The 20,922-nt window shown below is 38.6% G+C and overlaps 1 protein-coding gene and 1 pseudogene across 1 annotated transcript in view; both read right to left on the bottom strand.

Moving 5' to 3' along the window:
• ABCA6 (ATP binding cassette subfamily A member 6) overlaps positions 1–8,022 on the bottom strand; it is a 58,530-nt gene extending 50,508 nt beyond the window's left edge. Inside the window, exons 1-6 of the mRNA XM_061175505.1 lie at positions 7,824–8,022; positions 6,587–6,687; positions 4,903–5,107; positions 3,705–3,866; positions 2,410–2,513; positions 1,796–2,022 (exon numbers count right to left, since the gene is read on the bottom strand). Of these exons, the coding sequence (XP_061031488.1) occupies positions 1,796–2,022; positions 2,410–2,513; positions 3,705–3,866; positions 4,903–5,107; positions 6,587–6,682 (794 nt within the window). The 5' untranslated portion in view covers positions 6,683–6,687; positions 7,824–8,022. The remainder of the gene's footprint in view (positions 1–1,795; positions 2,023–2,409; positions 2,514–3,704; positions 3,867–4,902; positions 5,108–6,586; positions 6,688–7,823) is intronic.
• Positions 8,023–14,357: 6,335 nt separating this feature from the next.
• Positions 14,358–15,122, bottom strand: LOC133080443 (spindle and kinetochore-associated protein 1-like; annotated as a pseudogene).
• Between the last annotated feature and the right edge of the window lie 5,800 nt (positions 15,123–20,922).

Raw genomic sequence — 20,922 nt, 5'->3', positions numbered from 1 at the left:
AAAAATGCTAGGTTTCTTTTAGGGTAAAGCAAACAGATTATTTTTCTTTTTTTCTTTTCCTAGACAGTATGAATTTTGTGACTGATGGTATTGCAGAATTCTCTGCCTTGGCCTCTTAGAAGCTTAGAACTTGTATGATTTGCATATTTATCTGTTAACATTACCTATTTATTATTTTGCTAAATCTTTGTTTCTACTCATCACTTATTTATTTTTATTATAATACAAATACATGCATAGATACATACATACATGATAAATATGTTGAAATATATATTTTAAAATCACTTTAAATCATTTGTAAAATGGAGCAAGATATGATATAAATATATCAATATATGAAGCAAATGCTCTTATTAAGTGCTTCTTATATGCCAGCCTATGTGCTGGGCACCTTTATAGGTTATCTCAACTCCAACATATGGTATTTAGTTGCTCCAAAAAATATACCCCAAGTTACCCAATCTTGGAACAGAAGCTAGCCATTATAGGATCATACTTTCTTCAACAAGAAGAAGTGTAGAGAAATCAAGTGATAACTATGGGTAGACCAAGCAGGAGAGTTGACATTAGGGCACCTGAGCACATGAAAATATGTTCCACATCACTAATTATTAGAGAAATGCAAATGAAAACTACAATGAGGTATCACCTCACACCAGTCAGAATTGCCATCACCAAACAATCTACGAACAATAAATGCTGGAGAGGGTGTGGAGAAAAGGGAACCCTCTTGCACTGTTGGTGGGAATGTAAATTGATACAGCTACTATGGAGAACAGCATGGAGGTTCCTTAAAAAACTAAAAATAGAGTTGCCATATGATCCCACAATCCCACTCCTGGGCATATATCCAGAGAAAATCATAGTTCAAAATGATACATGCACCCCAATGTTCACAGCAGCACTAGTTACAATAGCCAGGTCATGGAAGCAACCTAAATGTCCATCGACAGAGGAATGGATAAAGAAGATGTGGTACATATGTACAATGGAATATTACTCAGCCATGAAAAAGAATGAAATAATGCCATTTGCAGCAACATGGATGGACCTAGAGATTGTCATACTGAGTGAAGTAAGTCAGACAGAGGAAGACAAATATCATATGATATCGCTTATATGTGGAATCTAGAAAAATGGTACAAATGAACTTATTTACAAAACAGAAATACAGTCACAGACGTAGAAAACAAACTTATGGTTACCAGGGGGAAAAGCGGGGGTGGGGGGGGATAACCTGGGAGACTGGGACTGACATATCCACACGACTATATATAAAATAGGTAACTCATAAGGACCTACTGTAGAGCACAGGGAACTCTACTCAGTACTCTGTAATGACCTATATGGGAAAAGAATCTAAAAAAGAGTGGATACCCGTATCTGTATAACTGATTCACTTTGCTGCACACCTGAAACTAACACAGCACTGTAAATCAACTACACTCCAATAAAAATTTTTAAAAAAATTAGGGCTCCTGGGTTTGAGTCCCTGCACACAACATCCATTTGACAATGGGCAGCTCTTTTTCATTCTCTGTGATCTTACTGGTACCTCTATCATAGCATTAGCTTAACATGCTTACGGCACAGAAAAAGTGCCCGGCAAATTATAATCACGATCTTGCAGAGCAAAACTTAACAAAGACTAAACTGAAAAGTCGGAACAACGCCAACAGCAAAGTAGGCAATGTATCAAGTTGAAATCATGGTGTTCTGAAACAGTAACACATTTTCACTGCTTCCGAATTTCTCTGTTTACTCATTTGCACTACTTGAGTCAGTCACTCACCAGAACGCTGAATCTTGTAGACCCATCATTTTCATCAAATCCTTATACTTTTTTCTCTCTTTTGTAACATTGAGTGATAAAAAATATATAAATGGGGAGAAGTAAAGCAAGCAGTAAAAAATAAACATCTCATTTTGAAGGTTCTCTTTAAAAATAAAGGGTAATGTCTTCATATTTATAGCAGTAACTGACATCAACTCCTCCATCACATAGTGATTCGTCGTGATCTAAAGAAGGGTTCAAATGAACAAAATCGTTACTTAAAGTATAGAAACTGGTGAAATCTGAATAAGCTATGGGGATTGTACCAATGTACATTTCCTGGTTTTAATACTGTTCTGTGGTTATGCAAGATGTTACTTTCAGGAGACACTAGATGAACGGCACATGGGCCTCCCTGTACATTGTTGTTGAAATTTCCTGCCATTCTATAACTCGTTGAAAATTTAAGGTTAAAAAAAAAAGTAATGTGCTCCTTTGCCTAAAATTCAATTTCACCATTTGGATGCCTGCTTCATTATATAAATACATGAAAACATGAGTAGACACCATCTTTTATCAAAACCTTGATGCCTCTGGAATAAGTTCACATTAGTTATTAGAACTCTTCTTACTTGTATAATAGCAGCATTAATGGCAGTTTGTAAAGTCACGAATCCTCTACTCCAGTATTTAGCCAGTGAACAGGAAAACTCATTATCTGTACCCCAACAATGAGCTATAAGCACAAAGAAAAAAGCAGAACCAACATTATGCGATGAAGGCAATTGGAAAATAAGAAACAAGAATCCAAGAAAGAACGATCTAGAGGAGACTTCACCACATAGATAAAAGAAGCAAATGAAGTCTCTAATATGGCAATTTGATTCATGGAAAACATGGTATGCACAGAAAGTCTTAGAAAATAAAAAGAAGATGAAAGCAAACACTCTGCTTGAACCATCCTGGACTCCTTGCTGTGCCTCAGAACGCCAAACGCACAGCAGTACTAGAACTTCTTTTGTGTTCAAACGCTCTCCTTCCAGACAGATCCATGGCTCACTCCTTCCCTCCATCCTGATCTCTTTTCAAAAGTTAACTCCTCACAGAGGTCTTTCCTGGCCACCACAATTTTAAAAAATCTCCATTCTGGTCTAAGCCACCATCAGCCCACTAGTATGTTTCACTGCATTCTCTGCAATCCGTTCTCTGGGCTAAATCCAGAGCACTCCCTTAGGCTTGGAAACCTAATCATATCTCTGTCCTGATTAAAGTACCTCGATGGCTCTCCATTGCCTTAGGTTTTCAAGACGGCACAGGGTCTAGCCCTCGAGTAACTTCGGCCTCCTTCTCCCATCCCATTCCTTTCTGCGTGCTCTGTCCAGCTATACAGGACTGCTGCTCTCCCATACCAACTAACAGAGGCTCTCTCCCACCCCTGGGCCCCCGCAGCCTCCTCTTCTATCTGGAATGCAGTGTCCTCCACACCCCACACATGCCATTTCCTCTGGTGTTCCTGTAACCATCACTTCTCCAGGCAGAACTTCTCTAGTCGCACAGCTTCTTAGGAACCCCTGGTCTAAGTCCCCCAAGCACCTTTTCTTGCACTGGTCATTAATTGTTCACTGGCTGCCTTTCCTGCTAACCTGGACTCTCACCTGAGTCTGGGACCTATCAGTTTTGGTCACCTCTGCATCCTTTCCAACATGCACTTGGGAATTCACTATGTATCTGTTGGATGACTCAATGGTTTTTTGAGAGCCTTCCTAGAGGGGGAAGATATGATTGACTTTGGAATAAGCTCAGCAATAAAATGTGTTTTGTGTATTTTCTCTTGTGCCATCAAAAGAATCCTTGTTGCCCATCCCATCCTACTGCATGTGTTAAAAACATGAAAAATGCCATAGTGATATTTTATATGGAAAGTCACCTGTGAAAAGATCTTCCTTCAAAATCGGAATATAATATCCCTGATAAAATTTTAACTTATAAGAAAAAGTGTCATTAAAGATGACTCCCACGGTGTATGGGAAATTGTCTAGAAGTATTTTATCCATATATTTTTGATCTGGTGCCCCGATGACTCTTCTTCCTGTGAATTGCATGGTGAAAAACAGACACAGAGGATTGTTAGAGTTTCACCAAAATAGACTGTGACATCCAACTTTGTCGTCACATATTTCCATTGGAATTAACTAAAATCATTTCCCCTTTAAATTAAACTTATCCCAAAAGGCAAAAAGGGAATTTTTTTGTTGTTTTAGATTCTAGAATCAGGAGACATGCATTAGAATTAAATGTTTTCTTAATAATGACAGGTATTAGAGCAAGTTTTAGGTGTATAAAACTATTTTGCCAAGGTAGTATGCCTAAGGGAATTGGGATACAGAAACAGAGGTAACCGTAGCAGTTATTATGTGGTCAGAGGACTCCAGGTTTTAGATTTACCAAAGCAAAGGCACTTCATATGGTCTTTGCCTTATGCAGGAACCAAGGCCACAAAGTGACTCTATTTGTAACAGCCAGCAATTGTACCTGCTGGAAATCGAGGATTAAAGAGTATCTCACCAGACTGCACCCAACTTGCCCATGAGTGAAATGCACATGCTGCTTATATCAGTTACACAGAAACCTCATTTAGAATGAAGACCTTTAAAGATGCTTACAAGTTATACCATATGCAGACAGAGTATCTTTAGATTATCCATCCTTAATCTTCATAGTTCTGAAATTACTGTATAATAACCATGACCTAATTTCTTTTATTTATTTGTTTTTTCCTCAATTATAAATCTTAATCATTATATTTCTATGTTAAAACACCCACACTCCCCAATAGCCTATTCCTCCTAGGTATTATTCTGAAAATCTGAAATTACAAATCTATTGTTTTATTTAGATTCCAGTAGAAATGTAGGCCTACCTAAAGTGGACCCTCATCAAGCTGAAAGGGTTTAAAAGGCTAATTGCTATGAGAGAAAGAAAATACTGACCAAATCTGTGTGCCATATTGATACCTAGATCATTAGCATAATGGATAACTGTGACTTCAAATTAAAAAGGTACACACTTTTTCAAAAAGATCTAAAACAAAATCAGTACTACTTTTTTGCCGTCAGCACACCTACCTTTCAGAAAGGGAGCACATGCCGTCTTATTCATTATCTGCTGGGTTACGTTGGAGATCGGTGTGTACACAACATCCATAGAAGAGCTATTAAATTTATCTACCCTTCCCAGATCCTGAGGGGGCATTTCAGGAAAATGCACATTTTCTTTTAAATATGAAAATATGCCCATATAAAATCCTAAAAGTATTGGGAACCCCCATTCCTATATAAAAAAAAAAGAGAACACATTTAGATTGTATTCTCTGAAGGAGCTCAGTCAACACCAGAGGACAATGGAAGACAAATTCCAGTTTCACCATATAGTTGGCTTCTCTTTGCTCTCACTCTTCAGAGCGAAGGGAACCCAATGAAAGATCTATATCGAGAGAGTTGTCACATATATCATTCTCCAATACTAGAACAAAACTTTGGCATTAAGTCATGAGCTACTGCAGAAGCCAGCCTAGAGCCTGACAGGATGACTAACAGGACTGCAATCCTTACATGCATGGGCAGGTGATTCTAGGGTCTATAAGACACAGAGTATCCCACATAGAGCTCATGATGGCAACGAGAAACATTTTTGTCAACTGTCATATCCTTGTATTGGAAGTCAAAGAGAATGAGAAGGGACAGAGCGGAAGAGACTGTCTAGTGGTCCATCAGTATTAGTCACTTCCCCCTGCTTGGCGCAACGCTGGGCCACATCCCCAGCCTCCGGCGATGAAGTGGGACCAAATGCTTGAGTCCTCGCCAGTGGAATGCGGGCAGAGATGACCTGCACTGTTGCCAGGCCTGGCTAATGGAACCCTGCACAACCTCCCCTATTCTCTCTGTCTCAGTCCTTCTGCTTCCGGATCTGACTGGCCGCAGAGGATCCAGTGAATGTCTCCAAAGTCTAGGGCGATGGCAGACTCGCATGACGAAGGAGCCTGGGTCTCTGAGTGACTGTGGGAGAAGATTCCTCAACCTACCCAACCCACATCACTTTCACTGCCACCCTTATTTAGACTGTGAAAAGAGTGAAAAATAAACCTTTACTGTGTTAAGCATTGAAATTTGGGGCTTTAAGACACACTGACAATCAGTGGTGTTACTTGGTCATAATTCTTGGAAATAATCTCTGTGTAGAAAATTCATGGCCTTGAAAATAGGTCCACCCAATTTACAATAAATTCCTCTATTTCTGCTAGACACTATTTTTAATATTTCTTGACTCTAAATTTATTACCCATGACAGCAGCTTTAATAGTTGCTATAACTTACCATACAATTAGATTTTCAGTTATTCTCCTTTTGAAAACAATATGAGTAATATTGGTCTTTCTAATTCTACATTCAACAAGTATAACTAGAGACAAATTCAAAGTCAATAGATTCAGTCTGCACAGATATAGAGAACAAACTGGTGTTTTCCAGTGGGGAGAGGGAAAGGGGGAGGGACAATATAGGGGTAGGAGAAAAAAAGGGTTATTATAGGATTATATGAAATCATGTGTGGGAAACTTTTGAAAATTGTAAAGCACTACAGAATTTAAAGAGTCTTTCATCCAATAAAAAAATGTACATCCTTACAGCTCCTTAAAACACATAAAATAAAATAGATGCAGTCTGTTACTTAAAATATACAATAAGAGAATCATGAGGCAATGAAATAAAAGCATAATGCTAACTGTGGAAAGAGGTAAATGGTCAAACATACCAATAAGCTCTGTCTTTTCATCCTCCATTTCTTAAGAAGATTCTTGCACAGAAGTGCTTGAGTTTGCTGGTACACACTTTTCTGTTTCATATGCATTTAGCCTGTTCATTAAACAAAGAGAAAGTAAACATGGTGGAGTATCAACTAGAAAAATAAGTGTAATAAGAAAAACCTTGATCATATTTTGGGGGAAAATATTTCCTACCTTTAAGAACTGCAAAATAAAAAAGGATTCAAAATATTATTTCAATAATCATGACTGTAAGATTTGACATCAACTATGCTCACTGTAAACTATTTGGGAGAAGAGTAATGATAGGGAAGTAGAGTGAACTATTACCACAATTTTGCAACAGTTACAATTACAATGGAAAAGATACTTTGATTCAGAACCTGTAAGATACTTCCCATTTTTGACATTTTATACCAGAAATTCAACTATATAAACAGAGCAGTTGCATTGTATCTCATCTGAATAATAATAATCTTGCATTCTTTACATTTGAATAGATATCCCAGAGCTAATCAAATTAACATAAAAATTCTGATTATTTAAACTCATCTAAATAATTATGTCCATTAGAAACAATCCCAAGGAAGTACCTTCTTTTGGTATTTACCTTCCAGATTGAATTGAACAACTTTTATCAAAAGAGTTAGGCCATCAGATAACAATCCAGACTCAAAGGACTTGAAACTTGATTCTGATACACAGGAAGAACAAAACAATTTATGTCAATTTTCTGAATTCAGAAGTCCCTGAATAACTGAGGAAACAAACTACAAAGTAAGGAAAGAAAGAGAGAAAGAAAGAAAGAGAGAGAGAGAGAAAGAAAGAAAGAAAGAAAGAGAAAGAAAGAGAGAGAGAAAGAGAGAAAGAAAGAAGGAAAGAAAGGAAGATCACACAGGAAAGTAATTTTGCCCAAATGTTTGCAAATGAACAGAGAAAATTTTTTTCAGGTTTTATCATCTCAAAATTAAATTCTTTTAGATTTGCATATCAAAATATTCAGACAATTCTCCCTCAGCTAGTACAGGAGCAAATTTTACTATTTTCCTATATTCTACTGTTCTATCTACACAATAAAAGTTGGTTAGGAAAAAACAGAAACATTTTGTCTTCAGGTCTTCAATACAAAACACATAAGTATTTGGAAACACCTGAAAATAGATTGATTTTAGCAGTGTTCACCCGTATGTTTGGCATATAGCACAACAAAACAGAGTTTTTACTTACCATCAGGATAATGAGGAAAAAAAGCACGCTGGAAACACTGTCAAAGCACACCGTCCTTTTGTCTAAGGTAACAATTAAAATTTCTTTATTGCCACTTCTTCATATATTCTTTAAATGAATGCTCACCCCCAGCAGTTCTTACCCAGGCTGGTTCTGAGAAGGGGTGTAGCCAGAGCCATCCGTACATGATGAACTTGTTTTGTTTTCTGTGTTTTCTTCCCTAAGCCAATTATTCTGCAGGGAAATGACTGTTCCGGGGTTGGTTAGGAATAAAACAAACTCTGTGTTTGTTCACTTGGCCTTTCAACCCCAGGGATAAGGGGGGAAATAGTAAACAAGGAAAATGGAATTAGCTCTTCAGACAAGATGAGACTAAGATGGGGTAAAGGGCAATAAATGAGTAACTAACCAAACAAAGTAGTTAAATTTGTATGAGAAATCTTTAGCTGTTTTTTTTTTTTTTCCACTACTAATGCCTAAACACAACTGCCACTGACATATCTGACTAACTTAGGCACACCCCAGAATGCACTGGAGCTGAGTTTTTTGTTTTGTTTTGTGTTTTTGTTTTTGTTTTTGCCTAAAAAAGTTAAGCAATCCATAGCCTGCCTTGGAGAAACACCTACATTGGACAAGTGAAGAATTACGAACAAATGCCTTTCTCCGGCTCCATTCATCATGGATGTAGGATTTCATAAGGCATCTGAACAAAATAAAAGTAAGCAGATCGCTAAGGACTTAAAAAAAAATAAGAAAAGATTCAGGTCAATTTTTATACGTGAAGACTAGGAAAAAACTGAAATGTATTTCAATTCCCATTGCACCGTCTATCTCTGTAAAGAGTTACAAACCTCTTGACCTGCCAAAGTAAATCGCAAAACAAGAAACCAAAGTCCATGAATTGGGAAATCTCAAATATTTGACATGGCTCCCAGTCCACAGATGTTAATAATCATAAAGCTGAGAGATGTTTTGGAGAAAAGAGGTATAATTTTAAAACAAACGTATAAAGTCATGGTATTTTGTAGAGACATTTCTCTCCTTGGTAATTAGTTCTGTTTTTAAAAATAGTTAACAGTGAAATAGTACATGACTTTTACATTAAAAATTGGCAAAAACAAAGTGAAAAGATGTTCTAAATGCCTCTTGGAAGGGGGGTGGGGTGGACAGTCATAAACACTGTTAAAATTTTATATCAATAAAAGGTCAATGGCCCAAACAAAGATTCTAAGTTTCTTTTAAATCACCTGAAATATAGTTCAGGTTTTTATTCATTTTGTTGTTACACTTGTTTTAGACCCTAGAGACTCTATTTTAGGAATCATTTTCACTTTGCCTTTCTTACAACTGCATTAAGATTCACAACTACAATATCAATAATTAGTTAAATATATTTTACTAGTTTCACTTCTTGTCATTGTTTCTTGTATATTCTTTCTATTCCTCTTTCTTGACTCCTTTACTCTGATTTATTTTTATTTTGGCGGCTATTTTCCTTACTTAAACCCAGGAATTTCCCCACAAATATGACCCAATATGATGAGGAAATGCCCGCCCTCCAGCTAGAAGCACATTGGAATACTGAGTAAAATACATCGAACACAGATGTTCAGATGTATAACCAACTTTAAAAAGGAAGAAGAAAAAATAAAGGAAAAAAAGGAAGAATCAATGGAAGAAACAGAGAGAAATGAAGGCACATTGCCAGAGGCTAAAACTGAAAAGAGAAATTAAAGCCAGAACTATGAGTGCTACGTCAGAAATACAATAGTCCAAAGAGGTATTTCAATACCCCGTGACCAGGACTCGGTCCTTGACAGGTGGTAAAGCTGGGCTTCATATCTCTGCATGAATCCAGAAGCTTCACAGGACTGTTCAGTGCTAGAAAGAGAAACTAGAAAAACCTCACCTACTACCCTAAGGAAAAGTAAGGATATGTATTCTTTGCCAATCTCTGGGTTAAAAAAAAACAAGTTTCCTCCATAGAAAATGAGAATCCCGAGTATATGTCGCACATGTCAGGTACGGGAAAGAAATCTGAATTTACTGTCCCTGCACAGCAATGTGTCTGAGAACAATATCATAGCAGTTAGTGTTACATACTCTGGAGCCAAGCTCGGGTTTGAATTCTGGCTCTGCCATAGCTGTGTGACCTTGCATAATCTATTTAACAACCCCCCCTCAGGTTTTCTCATCCATAAAAATGGAGATAACACTGTGTGTGTGTGTGTGTGTGTGTGTACAGTATGTGTGTGTGTATATATACAGTTAATAATATATATAGTTAATTATATATATAGTTAATAATGTATATAGTTAGTAATACAGTTAATAATATAGTTCATATTACATATAGTTCATATTATATATATAGTTCATATTACATACATACATATATATATATATATATATATAGTTTTGGGGGGATTAAACTCATTAGTGTAAGTAAAGTTTATAGAACAAGGCCTGATCCAACAATTCCACTCCTGGGTATACGTTTGAAGAAAACAAAAACACTAATTCAAAAAGATACATGCACCCCAGTGTTCGTAGCAGCATTATTTACAATAGCCAAGACATGGAAGCAATCTAAGTGTCCATCAACAGATAAATGGATATAGAAGATGTGGTATATATATTCAATGGAATATTACTCAGCCATAAAAACGAATGAAATTTTGCCATCTGCAACAACATGGATGGACCTGAAGGATATTATGCTTTGTGAAATAAGTCAAACAGAGAAAGACAAATACTGTATGTTAATCACTTGTATGTAGAATCTAAAAAAATAAAACAAATTAAAAAAAAAGAAGAATGCCTGGAAAATCATAAAAGCTCAAAAAATGTTACTTGTTGTTGCTGATATTCTTTCTCTTCCTCCTCCTCCTATTATCCTGGAGCCCCCCAGAGAAGACACGAATAATTCTATAGAAATATGTCCAGTATTCAGGGCACAAAGCAAGAGAGGTAAAAGTAAATATTCCTCCTGGAAGCTAAACTCACCATCAAAAGTCCACCATGAAAGAGAATCAGCAGACCAAAAAAAAAAAAAAAAAGGGACTATTAGCAATCTCAAGTACTGAAGATAATAAAAATTATGATAGAGACTATAAAATATATAACTAAAAGGTTAAAGAAGTAATATAGGTTAGTTAAAATAGGAGACAATGAAAAGGAAGACTAATAGGAAAATAACCCATTATAATTTAAAGACACTTACAGTGATTAATAACAGTTAAGATTAAAAACTTATGGATAAGTTTTATAGCAGATTACAAACAGCTAAACAGAAAATTAATAAACCAGAAATACCTCTGAAGAAATCATATGAAATTTAGTGCAAAGACAGGACGAGATGGAAAAATATTGAAGAGAGATTAAAAGACATGAAAGACAGAATGAGGGTGTCCAGCACATCTAATAGGCATTTTATAATAAGGAAAATAAAGGGAATAAATAAGAGGAATTGTTCAAAGATCAAATGTACGAGATTTTTGAGGAATTGAAGACATGAGTCCTCAGATTAGAAAATCAATGTATCCTGTGCAGAGTTAAAAACAAACAAAAATCCAACAACTATGTTGCAGTAAGCTTTCAAAACATGGGATAGAAAGAAAGAGAAGGGGAAATATTAAAAAATAATAAAATAGAAAAAGACAGATTATCAACCCAGGATCAACAGCCAAAAGATGTCATAAAACAATGGAATAATACCCTCAAAGAGCTGAGAGAAAATGAACCGTTAACCTCAAATTCTATACCCAGCTAAATGTGCATGAAATAAAGATATCTTTATAGCTCATTTATCCTGTGCAGCAGGCTGAAAGAATACTAAAGGAGATACTGTAGTTTAAAATAAAATCATAGTTTTTTAAAAGTAAATTAAACTCAGACAGAAAAAGCTGAGTGTCAGAGGCTTTGACAGATAAGTTGCCAAAACTAGGTATTCATTTACTGTAAACAATTATGTGGAAGAGGAAGCAGAACCTCCCGTCATCCTACACGTTTCTTCAGTCTCTGCTGATGGAATCTTAGAGATTTCTATGATTTTGTAGAGCTTTAATTGCTAGTTGAGAACACAGATGGACTTGGCATGGGAATGGATAATATTAGGGTTTTCACATGTGTATTATGCCACTGTTTCCCTCAGAGTTTGTTGTAAGGGCCTCAAAGTTATCTGGATTACTGTCTTCATCTATTTGTCACTAGAAATCTCCCATTTCACCTAAAAAGCAGCCCTTGTGAGCCCTTGTGGGAGGGCAGGCGTTTGACAGAGAATACTCTTGAATGGGGTGGGGGTATGGTGGTAGAATCAGGAGCACAGGTGTGGATTTTGGCCTTATAGAGAAGAATGTTATTCATTCACACTAACGGGAATGAAATTCACATCAATGGGAAGAAAGTCAGAGTCTATGGGTCCAATGAAACCTGGCTGGTTGCTGAGGTTGTGAAAGCTTATGAAGACATTCTCTTTTAATTGCTTCAATTTCACAGTCAAGTGGAAAGCAATGTCTTCTCCTGAGAGTGAAAGAAAAGAATGAGGTGTTCAAGTGTGAGAAGCAATATACTTGACTGTCATTTAATTAGTTATCCAATCCAGTGAAAGAGTGAATATATTAGGGGGACATAGTGGAGTTGGCAGGCAGAAAACCATGGCTCCACTTGAAGCCAGTGTTCATTCACGTAAAGTGAGACTTTCCATTCATTTTGTTCATGTGTGTCTTCTACCAGTGTTGATCTTCCTCATACAGGTTTAACGAAAGTTGGGGTCTTCCCAGGCAATTACGATGAAGGGTGAGAGGGTCAAGCATTGAACGTACACATGATGGAGGGGCTCCTGGCTGAGGACCCCTAAGTGGAGATGGTAGATACCTCTTCTTTCTTGCCAACTTGGTTTGGTCCACTGGCTCCTAGATTACGCTTTCAAGTCCATGTTAGAGTGCGTTCTCACTGTGTCTGGAAACATGGTGAACTTTGGGTGGCTTAGCTGTCCAAGGTTATATGCAAGCTTTAATGAGGTAAAACAAAATATGTGGTCATGATTCACCTTCTAAATAATGAAACTTTCAAGTAAACTAGAACTTAGCAGTTTAGCAGCATATCAGAGCTAGCCACAAGTTTCCCGGAATTTTAGCTGCGGCAGGAATTTTAGCCATCTATTTCTTCTCCTTTTGCATGTTTTTCTCTTACAAGCGTCTATATTTTGCTTATCTGCTTTATGAAGAACATATACAGACATCCATCTGTGGCCAGAATGACCAGGCTTAGATATCAGGATTATACCAGCATTGCCCTAGGACAAAATGTCAGCACCAGGGGTTTGCAGATGTCTCTACAGAGCTGCCCCAGCTGCCAGCACGTCAGTGCTCACTCAGACCTCCGGGACAGAGCGCCAACGAGTTCGTCTGGGTTTGGCACTGCTCTGGCTCCAATCTGTTGTTATCCTTAGTTTGGAGGCACATGATGTAGGTACAGCTGTTAGAGGCCCACCCCGTGAGTCTGCCAAAAAGAGATAAAGCTGTCCCCAGAAAAGGGGAAATTGTTGTGAGCTTGGCAAGCACTTCCAAATGTGACTCATACGGAATTCTAAATAGTAGTACTTTTTAAGAATTTCCCTGTTTCTGGAGTTAACTGTGTTACTTTTTTAGAGCACCTTGCTGATTATTCTAAGGTTCAATCTTTCTATAGTTGAATTCTCCTCATCCGGGCAATAATTTTTTCCATTAATGGCCCATATCACAGAGGTCTAGATTGCCCAGCATGATGGTCAGTTGTTGTGGACACTCTTGGCAACTGATTAGGTCAATGTTACTTTTCTTTTTTCTTTCTCTTTTTTTTTGCAGCGTTCGTAATGTACTACGTGGTCATCACCGTGGTGGTGTTATCTGGTGAGACGCTTTTTTCCTCTGCTACAGGGATAAGCCCTGCCAAGCCAATGATGTAGCACAGATAGACCGTAGACAGACCAGTCTCCCGAGGCGCAGAGGAGAAACCTAGCACTTTCATTACAATTCTTTATAGGTTGAAGTTTACAGTCTGGTTTATACTGAATGCATTTCAGGTAAGTTCTTCCCTAATGACGTATGGAAAAGCAGAAAAATCAGATGCATACGCTGCTTCCAGATCCAACTTCTAGGGCTGGTCTGCGGACTGAAACGTCATTGATGGGAGTTAGACACTAATGACCTTTAATTCCAAAGTGCCTGGGTATCCTTGACCTTAACTTTTTGATCTTTTTCTTCCAGTACTACCACTGTACTCATCTTACTGAAGTCTGCGGCGTTGCCCACTAAGCACAAAAACTAGACATGAGCATTTCTAGCTGCATCATGTGCCTAGCACAGAGGCTCATAGGGTAGGTGGTTAAATATATGGTGAAATGAAGTAAATTTTAAAATATATCTGCTTCATCAGAAAGTATTTTATTTTTATAAGAAACAGGAAAAAAATCTTTAAAATTGTATAAAAAAGGAAATTATAGGAACAGCCTCTAAACTCTATTGCTTATCAGTTCAAAAGCTCACAAGGGCTTTAGGTTATAACATAATAGGTAAGTCCCCCCTTCCCCCCTCAGATCTCTGATAGCCTCTTGCAGTGTCATAAAATATTCACTATCAGATGAAACCTCTTGTCAATTTTCAAAGCTGTGAAGTCCTGTATGTCAGCTTCCACTATAAAATAATGACCTTTGGTATCCTTTCTTTATCAGTAAATCTGTGATAGAGATTTCTGGCCACAGAACTCATAGACTTTGTTGGTTGATGTAGGCCCTTATATTTACTAACTACTGCCTTGTTGATTTCTTTACTAACAGCATTAATTTGATAATAGGATAAGCGAGATTTCATATATGCAGGAATACCACTGCAGAAGATATAAATGGCATTCTTTAACATGGTATTCACAGTACTCCTTTGTTCTTTGGGGAACTTCTTTGTGAGTGTAGATTCTTCCATTTTGGTTCTTCTGTGTCAAGATCATGTCCCTAATAAAGCTTTAGGTTACTCTTACTTGAGGCAAACAGGGAGGACTCTTTTCTTTGAGATGTTCCACATCTTTATAATCTTCTGCAAGAGATTCATAGTGGTCCTTGAGTGAACTGTTAGTTTTTCATACTGAATTTCCAATTCTAATTTATTTAGAAGTTCATTTGCTACAATGATCTCATCTCCATATTATTTCATATAGTCTTTAAGGTAGGTTCTTGGCCACAGTTTCTTAATGATAGTTTTTTAAAAAAATATTGCCAATCTTATCATTAATGTGGGAGCATAATTGTTTCAGATCTGAGGTCATCCTTTACACCTCTCATAAAGTCTAGTAGCAAAGGCCAATGTTATTTTTTTAAAAAAGATTTTTCCTTTTTGTTTTTCCTTTCTTCCTTTTTTCGGAGGTTGGTAAGCTAACCCCTCTCTTTGCCTTCCCCTCCCTTTCTCTCTGTAAAATGAGTAAATACAAGATTCCTCAAAACAGAATTAAATTGCACTTCACTTAAATTGCAACCACAGCCTGGGGATGGCTTTAGCTGAGCAACCAAAGTCCTTCCTAGTATTTTTTTTTCACTCCATGTGACCCCCAAGCTGGCTCTGAGGAGGGAAGAATACAACAATATGGTGGTCCCTGGTAGAACGAACATTTTCTTCCTCAGACTAACCTCTGCCATCTCTTCAGTGCTAGATGAGACTTTCCTTTAGCTTGATCGTGCTTCCAGGAACCTCCCCCCCCGCCCCCCCCACTGAGGAGGGAGAACAGAATAGGGGCTTTCAAATTCTGCTTCACTTTTTACTGATCACCTTGCTCATCCATTGGAGAAGTGTGTGTGTGTTGACTCCTGGTATCTTCCTTTTAGTTCAGTAAATGATGTTTGGGTTGCTAACAAAATTATCTGGGGGTTATAATGAGAGTCTGGGACCTTTTGTAGTCCCATTATAGATGTATATTTCTGCCATCTTTTTTGGGTTTTTTTGTTTTTTTCATTTTAGTAAATAGAGTAAGGGTACTCTGGAAATGGGCACTTGACTTGCACTGATGTCCAACAGTCTCTAATTCCTTCCTTTCTTGGGAGATTCCTGCTTTAGAGGAGCTGACTTTCATGCAGAGTCAGGGACCTGGCTGTAGTGTACCGGGAAGCTCCTCGGAGATCCCTGTGTTGAAAGCCTAGGCGTGCACAGGACCTTTGACCCAGGCATTCTAGGAATGTACTCCAAGTGATTAGGTAGATAATTGCCAAAGACCTACGTGCAACATTCTTAGTTGCAGCATTGTTTACAAAAGGGATGTTTAGAAAGAACCTATATATCTTTCAATCAGTTTTCAACTAAAAAATTTTGGGTACATCCAAACACCGAAATAATACACAAGCATCACAAAAAATGACATAGATATATAATCAGCTGGTAAGGTGTGATGTTCACAGTATGCTGTTAAATAAGACAATTACGAAACAGTAGATATGCTATTATCCTGCGTGTATAGGATAGAAAAATGTATTAGCTAAGCAAGAGAATTTTCATACTTTAGACCGGTTTACTTTGTACGATGTTTTACAGCAATCATGCATTATGTCAGAATTATTTTAAATTATATTTTTAAAAGTCAGAAGGATTAAATTTGCCATTGTAACTATTTTTAAGTGTACAATTCAGTGACATTAATTACATTCCCAATATTGTGCAACCATCATCCTATCTGGTTCCAAAACTTTTTCATTATCCAAAACAGGAAATCTGTGACTATGAAGCAATAACTCCCCATTCCCCCCTCCCCCAGCCCATTGTAGCCTCTATTGTTCTTTACACTTCCATGAATTTGCCTACTCTAGATATTTCATATAAGTGTCCCTATTCAGACAACACCTGTGTGTAATTTATTTCAAGAAAATCATGTTATATGTATATTTACAACAATTTTTAAAAATCGAATAGATTGAGACATTGAGAATTTCTGGGCAATAAATGCCCATTGATTTTATTTGTAACCGTGAGTATTTTTAATCCAATCCAGAGCCATCCCGCTAGGTCTTCTGAGGCACTGGCTTCTGTATTCGTCCCATCTGCATCCTGCACTGCTGTGCTTCAAACGCCCACATGGTGCAGGCATTCGGGCATCAGGAACTGCCTTTGGGCTCTGCTTCCAGCCCGGCATTCTCACTGCCGCTTCTCACTCCTTTCAGGGCGGCTTCTGCATCAGTTGGTTCTCCTGCCACGTCGGGAACAAACGACATTTTGCAAAGATCTTGTTGTTTGCCTGAGCTCCTGTTCCTCCTAGGTGCTCCACGGATCACTTTCAGGCTGACTTTTTTCCCAGCTTCATTGTAAGTTTAAGGTATACAAAGTGTTGATCTGATACACTCCTATATGGCAAAATGATTACTGTGTGTTAGCTGACACCTCCACCACGTCAAGTAACCATTTCTTCTCTGTGGTGAGAAGATTTAGGATCTACTCTCCTAGCAACTTTCAAGTATATAATACAGTACTGTTACCTATGATCATCGTGCTGTATATTACATCCCCAGAACTATTCATCCTATAACTTGAAGTGTATACCTACCTCTTGGCCAATATCTCCACATTTCTCCCACCCCCTGGAAACCACCACTCTACTCTGCTTCTATGAGTTCAGCTTTTTTCAACTCTACATTTAAGTGAGGTCATGCAGTTTTTGTCTCTCTCTCTCTGACTTATTTCACTTAGGATAATGCCCTCAAGGTCCATCTATGTTGTCACAAATGGCAGGATTTCCTGCTTTTTCGTGGTTGAAAAATATTCCTGTGTAAGTGAGTATGTGTGTATGTGTGTGTGTGTGTGTGTGCATGACCTTCTTTATCCATTCACTTGCCAAAGGACGCTTAGGTGGTTTCCACATCTTGGCTATTGTGAATAATGCTGCAATGAACATGGAAGGGCAGATATCTCTTCAATATCCTGTTTTCAGTTCCTTTGGATATATATCCCCTAGTAGGGTTGCCGGATCATATGATTATTCTGTTTTTAACTTTTTAAGGAACCTCCATACTGTTTTCCACAGTGGCTGCACCAATTTACACTCCCACCAGCAGTGCACAAGTGTTCCCTTCTCTCCACATCCTAGCCAAAACTTGTTACCTCTTGTCTTTCTGAGGATATAGGCTGACTTTTTCAGTTGGGATTCCTGGACCACATGGATAGTATAAATTCTTGCCCTGCTGCTTAAGCATAGCTCAGACTTTTCTTTTTTACAGCCGGTGTCTGGAACAGCTTCTCCAGGCGGTAGGCACTGCCTCTCATATCCCCTGTCCCAGCCTGGGCAGCCTTTCGTAGAAGCTGGTTTCATGCAGCAATCATTGTTCTAAGTCCTCAACGCTAAACCACGGCTCCTCACGTGGGCACACAAATCCCAGCCTCACTCTTAGTGGTTGATATCCAGGTACAACACAATACTGGGCCACTGCAACACAAGCTGAAGCTTTTTGCTCTCGTGGTATTAAAGTGGCTTTGTCTTATTTTACCCGGAATTTCATGCATTTGCAATGGGAGGAAGGTCTGTGTGAAAGGCTAAAACTCTATGTAGGATTTCAACTCCACATGGGTTTTATTGAATATGACAAGCATGGTGCTTCCCAGTTGCACAGCTGCTTCATGGGAACCTGCCCTCCTGACGGATGAGGCCAGGGTTGTTCTTAATGGAAGGCTGACCGTCATTTGTATCATGGGCCCAAGACCACAGCGCGTTTAGCCTCTATGTTGTTCGTTGTAAAAATCTCAGTTCAAATAGAGGCAAAGGCAGTCACAAACTTTGGCTCTCTGGGATTTGAACTGGGAAATGCAGAGGAAGATTAAAGATGCCCGGAGAGAGGCAAGGAGGCGGGAGGGACAAAGGAGGCCATGGGGTAAGTTAATACTCAAAGTAAACAAAAACTTTAAGTAAGCCGGAGGAGGAGGCTGAGAAAAGACGTACTGAGCAATGCGTGCTGTAGCCAGTTAACTGGGAGAAGAAGTAATCCTGTCACAAAGCACAGCCTGGGTTGAGGCCACCAGTGAGGTTTCACAAAGTCCGGGTCATGGACATTCCTGGTGCATCTTGAATCTACAAGGACCTTCAAGCTGGCTCTTTCAGTCCTGTTCTTATTCTTAGATACGCCTGGGATTACAACAAGCCCCTCCTTCCCTGAGTTGACATGTGTGAGTCTATTCCTTGCAACCGGAGACACCCTGGGAGCCCAGAAAATACTACCAGGAATAGAGATTTGTGAAATATGAAATCACCAAGAATGTGGAGATTTTGTAGTTAGTTAAGACATAATGGCTGAAAGCACTGAGAATGTTCTACCTATTCCAAAACTGTGTCTTCTTGGTAGTCATACCATGACTTCTTTGTGGCCATGGGCAAAAGCTGCAAAGCGACAACTTTAAGGGTGTAAGGAAAGAAACCGAGCAGAGTTACGTGCTTTTCATCTATAGCAGTGGGAAATTTACAAAGTTAAAGTCCAGGGTGCCCCACTCAAAGCAGCTAAAGAAATCTGTTAAAGGAAGTGCTTTTATCCGGCAGCCGACGGTGTTCACTGGCAAATAGCTGCATCAGAAGAAATCACAAAACCTGCTGTACCTTTCTTGGCCATTTCCTGTTTGAAATGGAATGAGAACATTTGTGGAGAGTGGAAGGTGTTTCTTTTCACTGAGCTCCTCATTTTAACCAGTTACGAGAATCCATCACAAGTATGAAGCAAACCCTCCCCCTAGTGTCCTCCCACCCACCTCTGCCCCCATCCACATTAATCTGTGTTAACGTGGAGTTAATTGTAAATGCTAAATGTTTTATTTTCATTTCTGTTCATTGATGTTCTCGGTATATGACTTTGTCCCGTATTTCAAGGGCTACTAAGGACAATGTCTTTGCTCTCTGTATCTTCAAGGACATATTCTATCCATGAGAAAACATACAATGTGTATGAAATAATATATGGCTTGAAATATAAGTCAAATTTTTATGCACATTTTAAGCATTCTTACAAGTTAGGAGGACTTGCGTTTTTAAAGTGGAAGGTGTTGGGACTTCCCTGGTAGAAGAGTGGTTAAGAATCTGCCTGCCAATGCAGGGGACACGGGTTCGAGACCTGGTCCGGGAAGATCCCACATGCCGCGGAGCAACTAAGCCCGTGCGCCGCAACTACTGAGCCTGCACTCTAGAGCCCGTGAGCCACAACTACTGAGCCCGTGAGCCACAACTACTGAGCCCACGTGCCACAACTACTGAAGCCTGTGTGCCTAGAGCCCGTGCTCTGCAACAAGAGAAGCCACCGCAATGAAAAGCCGGCACCTCAACGAAGACTAGCCCCTGCTCGCCACAACCAGAGAAAGCCCGCGCACAGCAGCAAAGACCCAACACAGCCAAAAACAAACAGATAAATAAATAATAAAGTATTAAAAAAGACAAGTGGAAGGTGTTACTTTTCACTGAGCTCCTCTTTTTGACTGATAGTGATAATCCATCACAAATATGAAACAAACCCTCTCCCTGATACCTGTGGAAAGAGTCATTTGTAAGAATCAAGGTAAGGGGCCAAGTCTTACCTTTACATCAATGCCAAGGTGGAGGTAAAGGAACTGACCACAGAGCAGATAACAGAGTTCAGCTGATGAGCAAAGTCAGAGTCAAGAACGAGCCTGAGATGAAAAGTTCCTGGGGGGATTGAGAAGCTTAGGATGGACACTGAATTTTTCTATGGGTCAGAGAACAAAGTTAGCAAAACTTCACAGAGCAGCGAGCCAGTAGTTGATATCCGAGCTACCTACCCTAAGACTATAACAAAGAAGACATAGGAGAGGCTCATCACCGCTTTGTTTATAAGAGATAAATGTGCATGTAACCAAGTGTCAGGCAACAGTAAAAAGGTTAAGCAAAAACCACAGAAGTACATCAGAGGAATGCCATGGGGCCGTTACAGAACACAAAAGGGCTGTAATGACAAGGGAAATGTTCATGAACTATTAAGTGAAAAAATATAAAAAACTACTGTGCTCACTGATGTCAACTTTGAAAAAGTACTCACAAAAAGCACGTTGACTATAGGTCAGCCAAAATATTTACTGTGGTGTTTTACTACAGATTACTGCTA

This window comes from Eubalaena glacialis, chromosome 19 (assembly GCF_028564815.1).
Source record: "Eubalaena glacialis isolate mEubGla1 chromosome 19, mEubGla1.1.hap2.+ XY, whole genome shotgun sequence".
NCBI classification, from domain to species: Eukaryota; Metazoa; Chordata; class Mammalia; order Artiodactyla; family Balaenidae; genus Eubalaena; species Eubalaena glacialis.
This window is presented reverse-complemented; position numbering and strand designations above follow the sequence as displayed.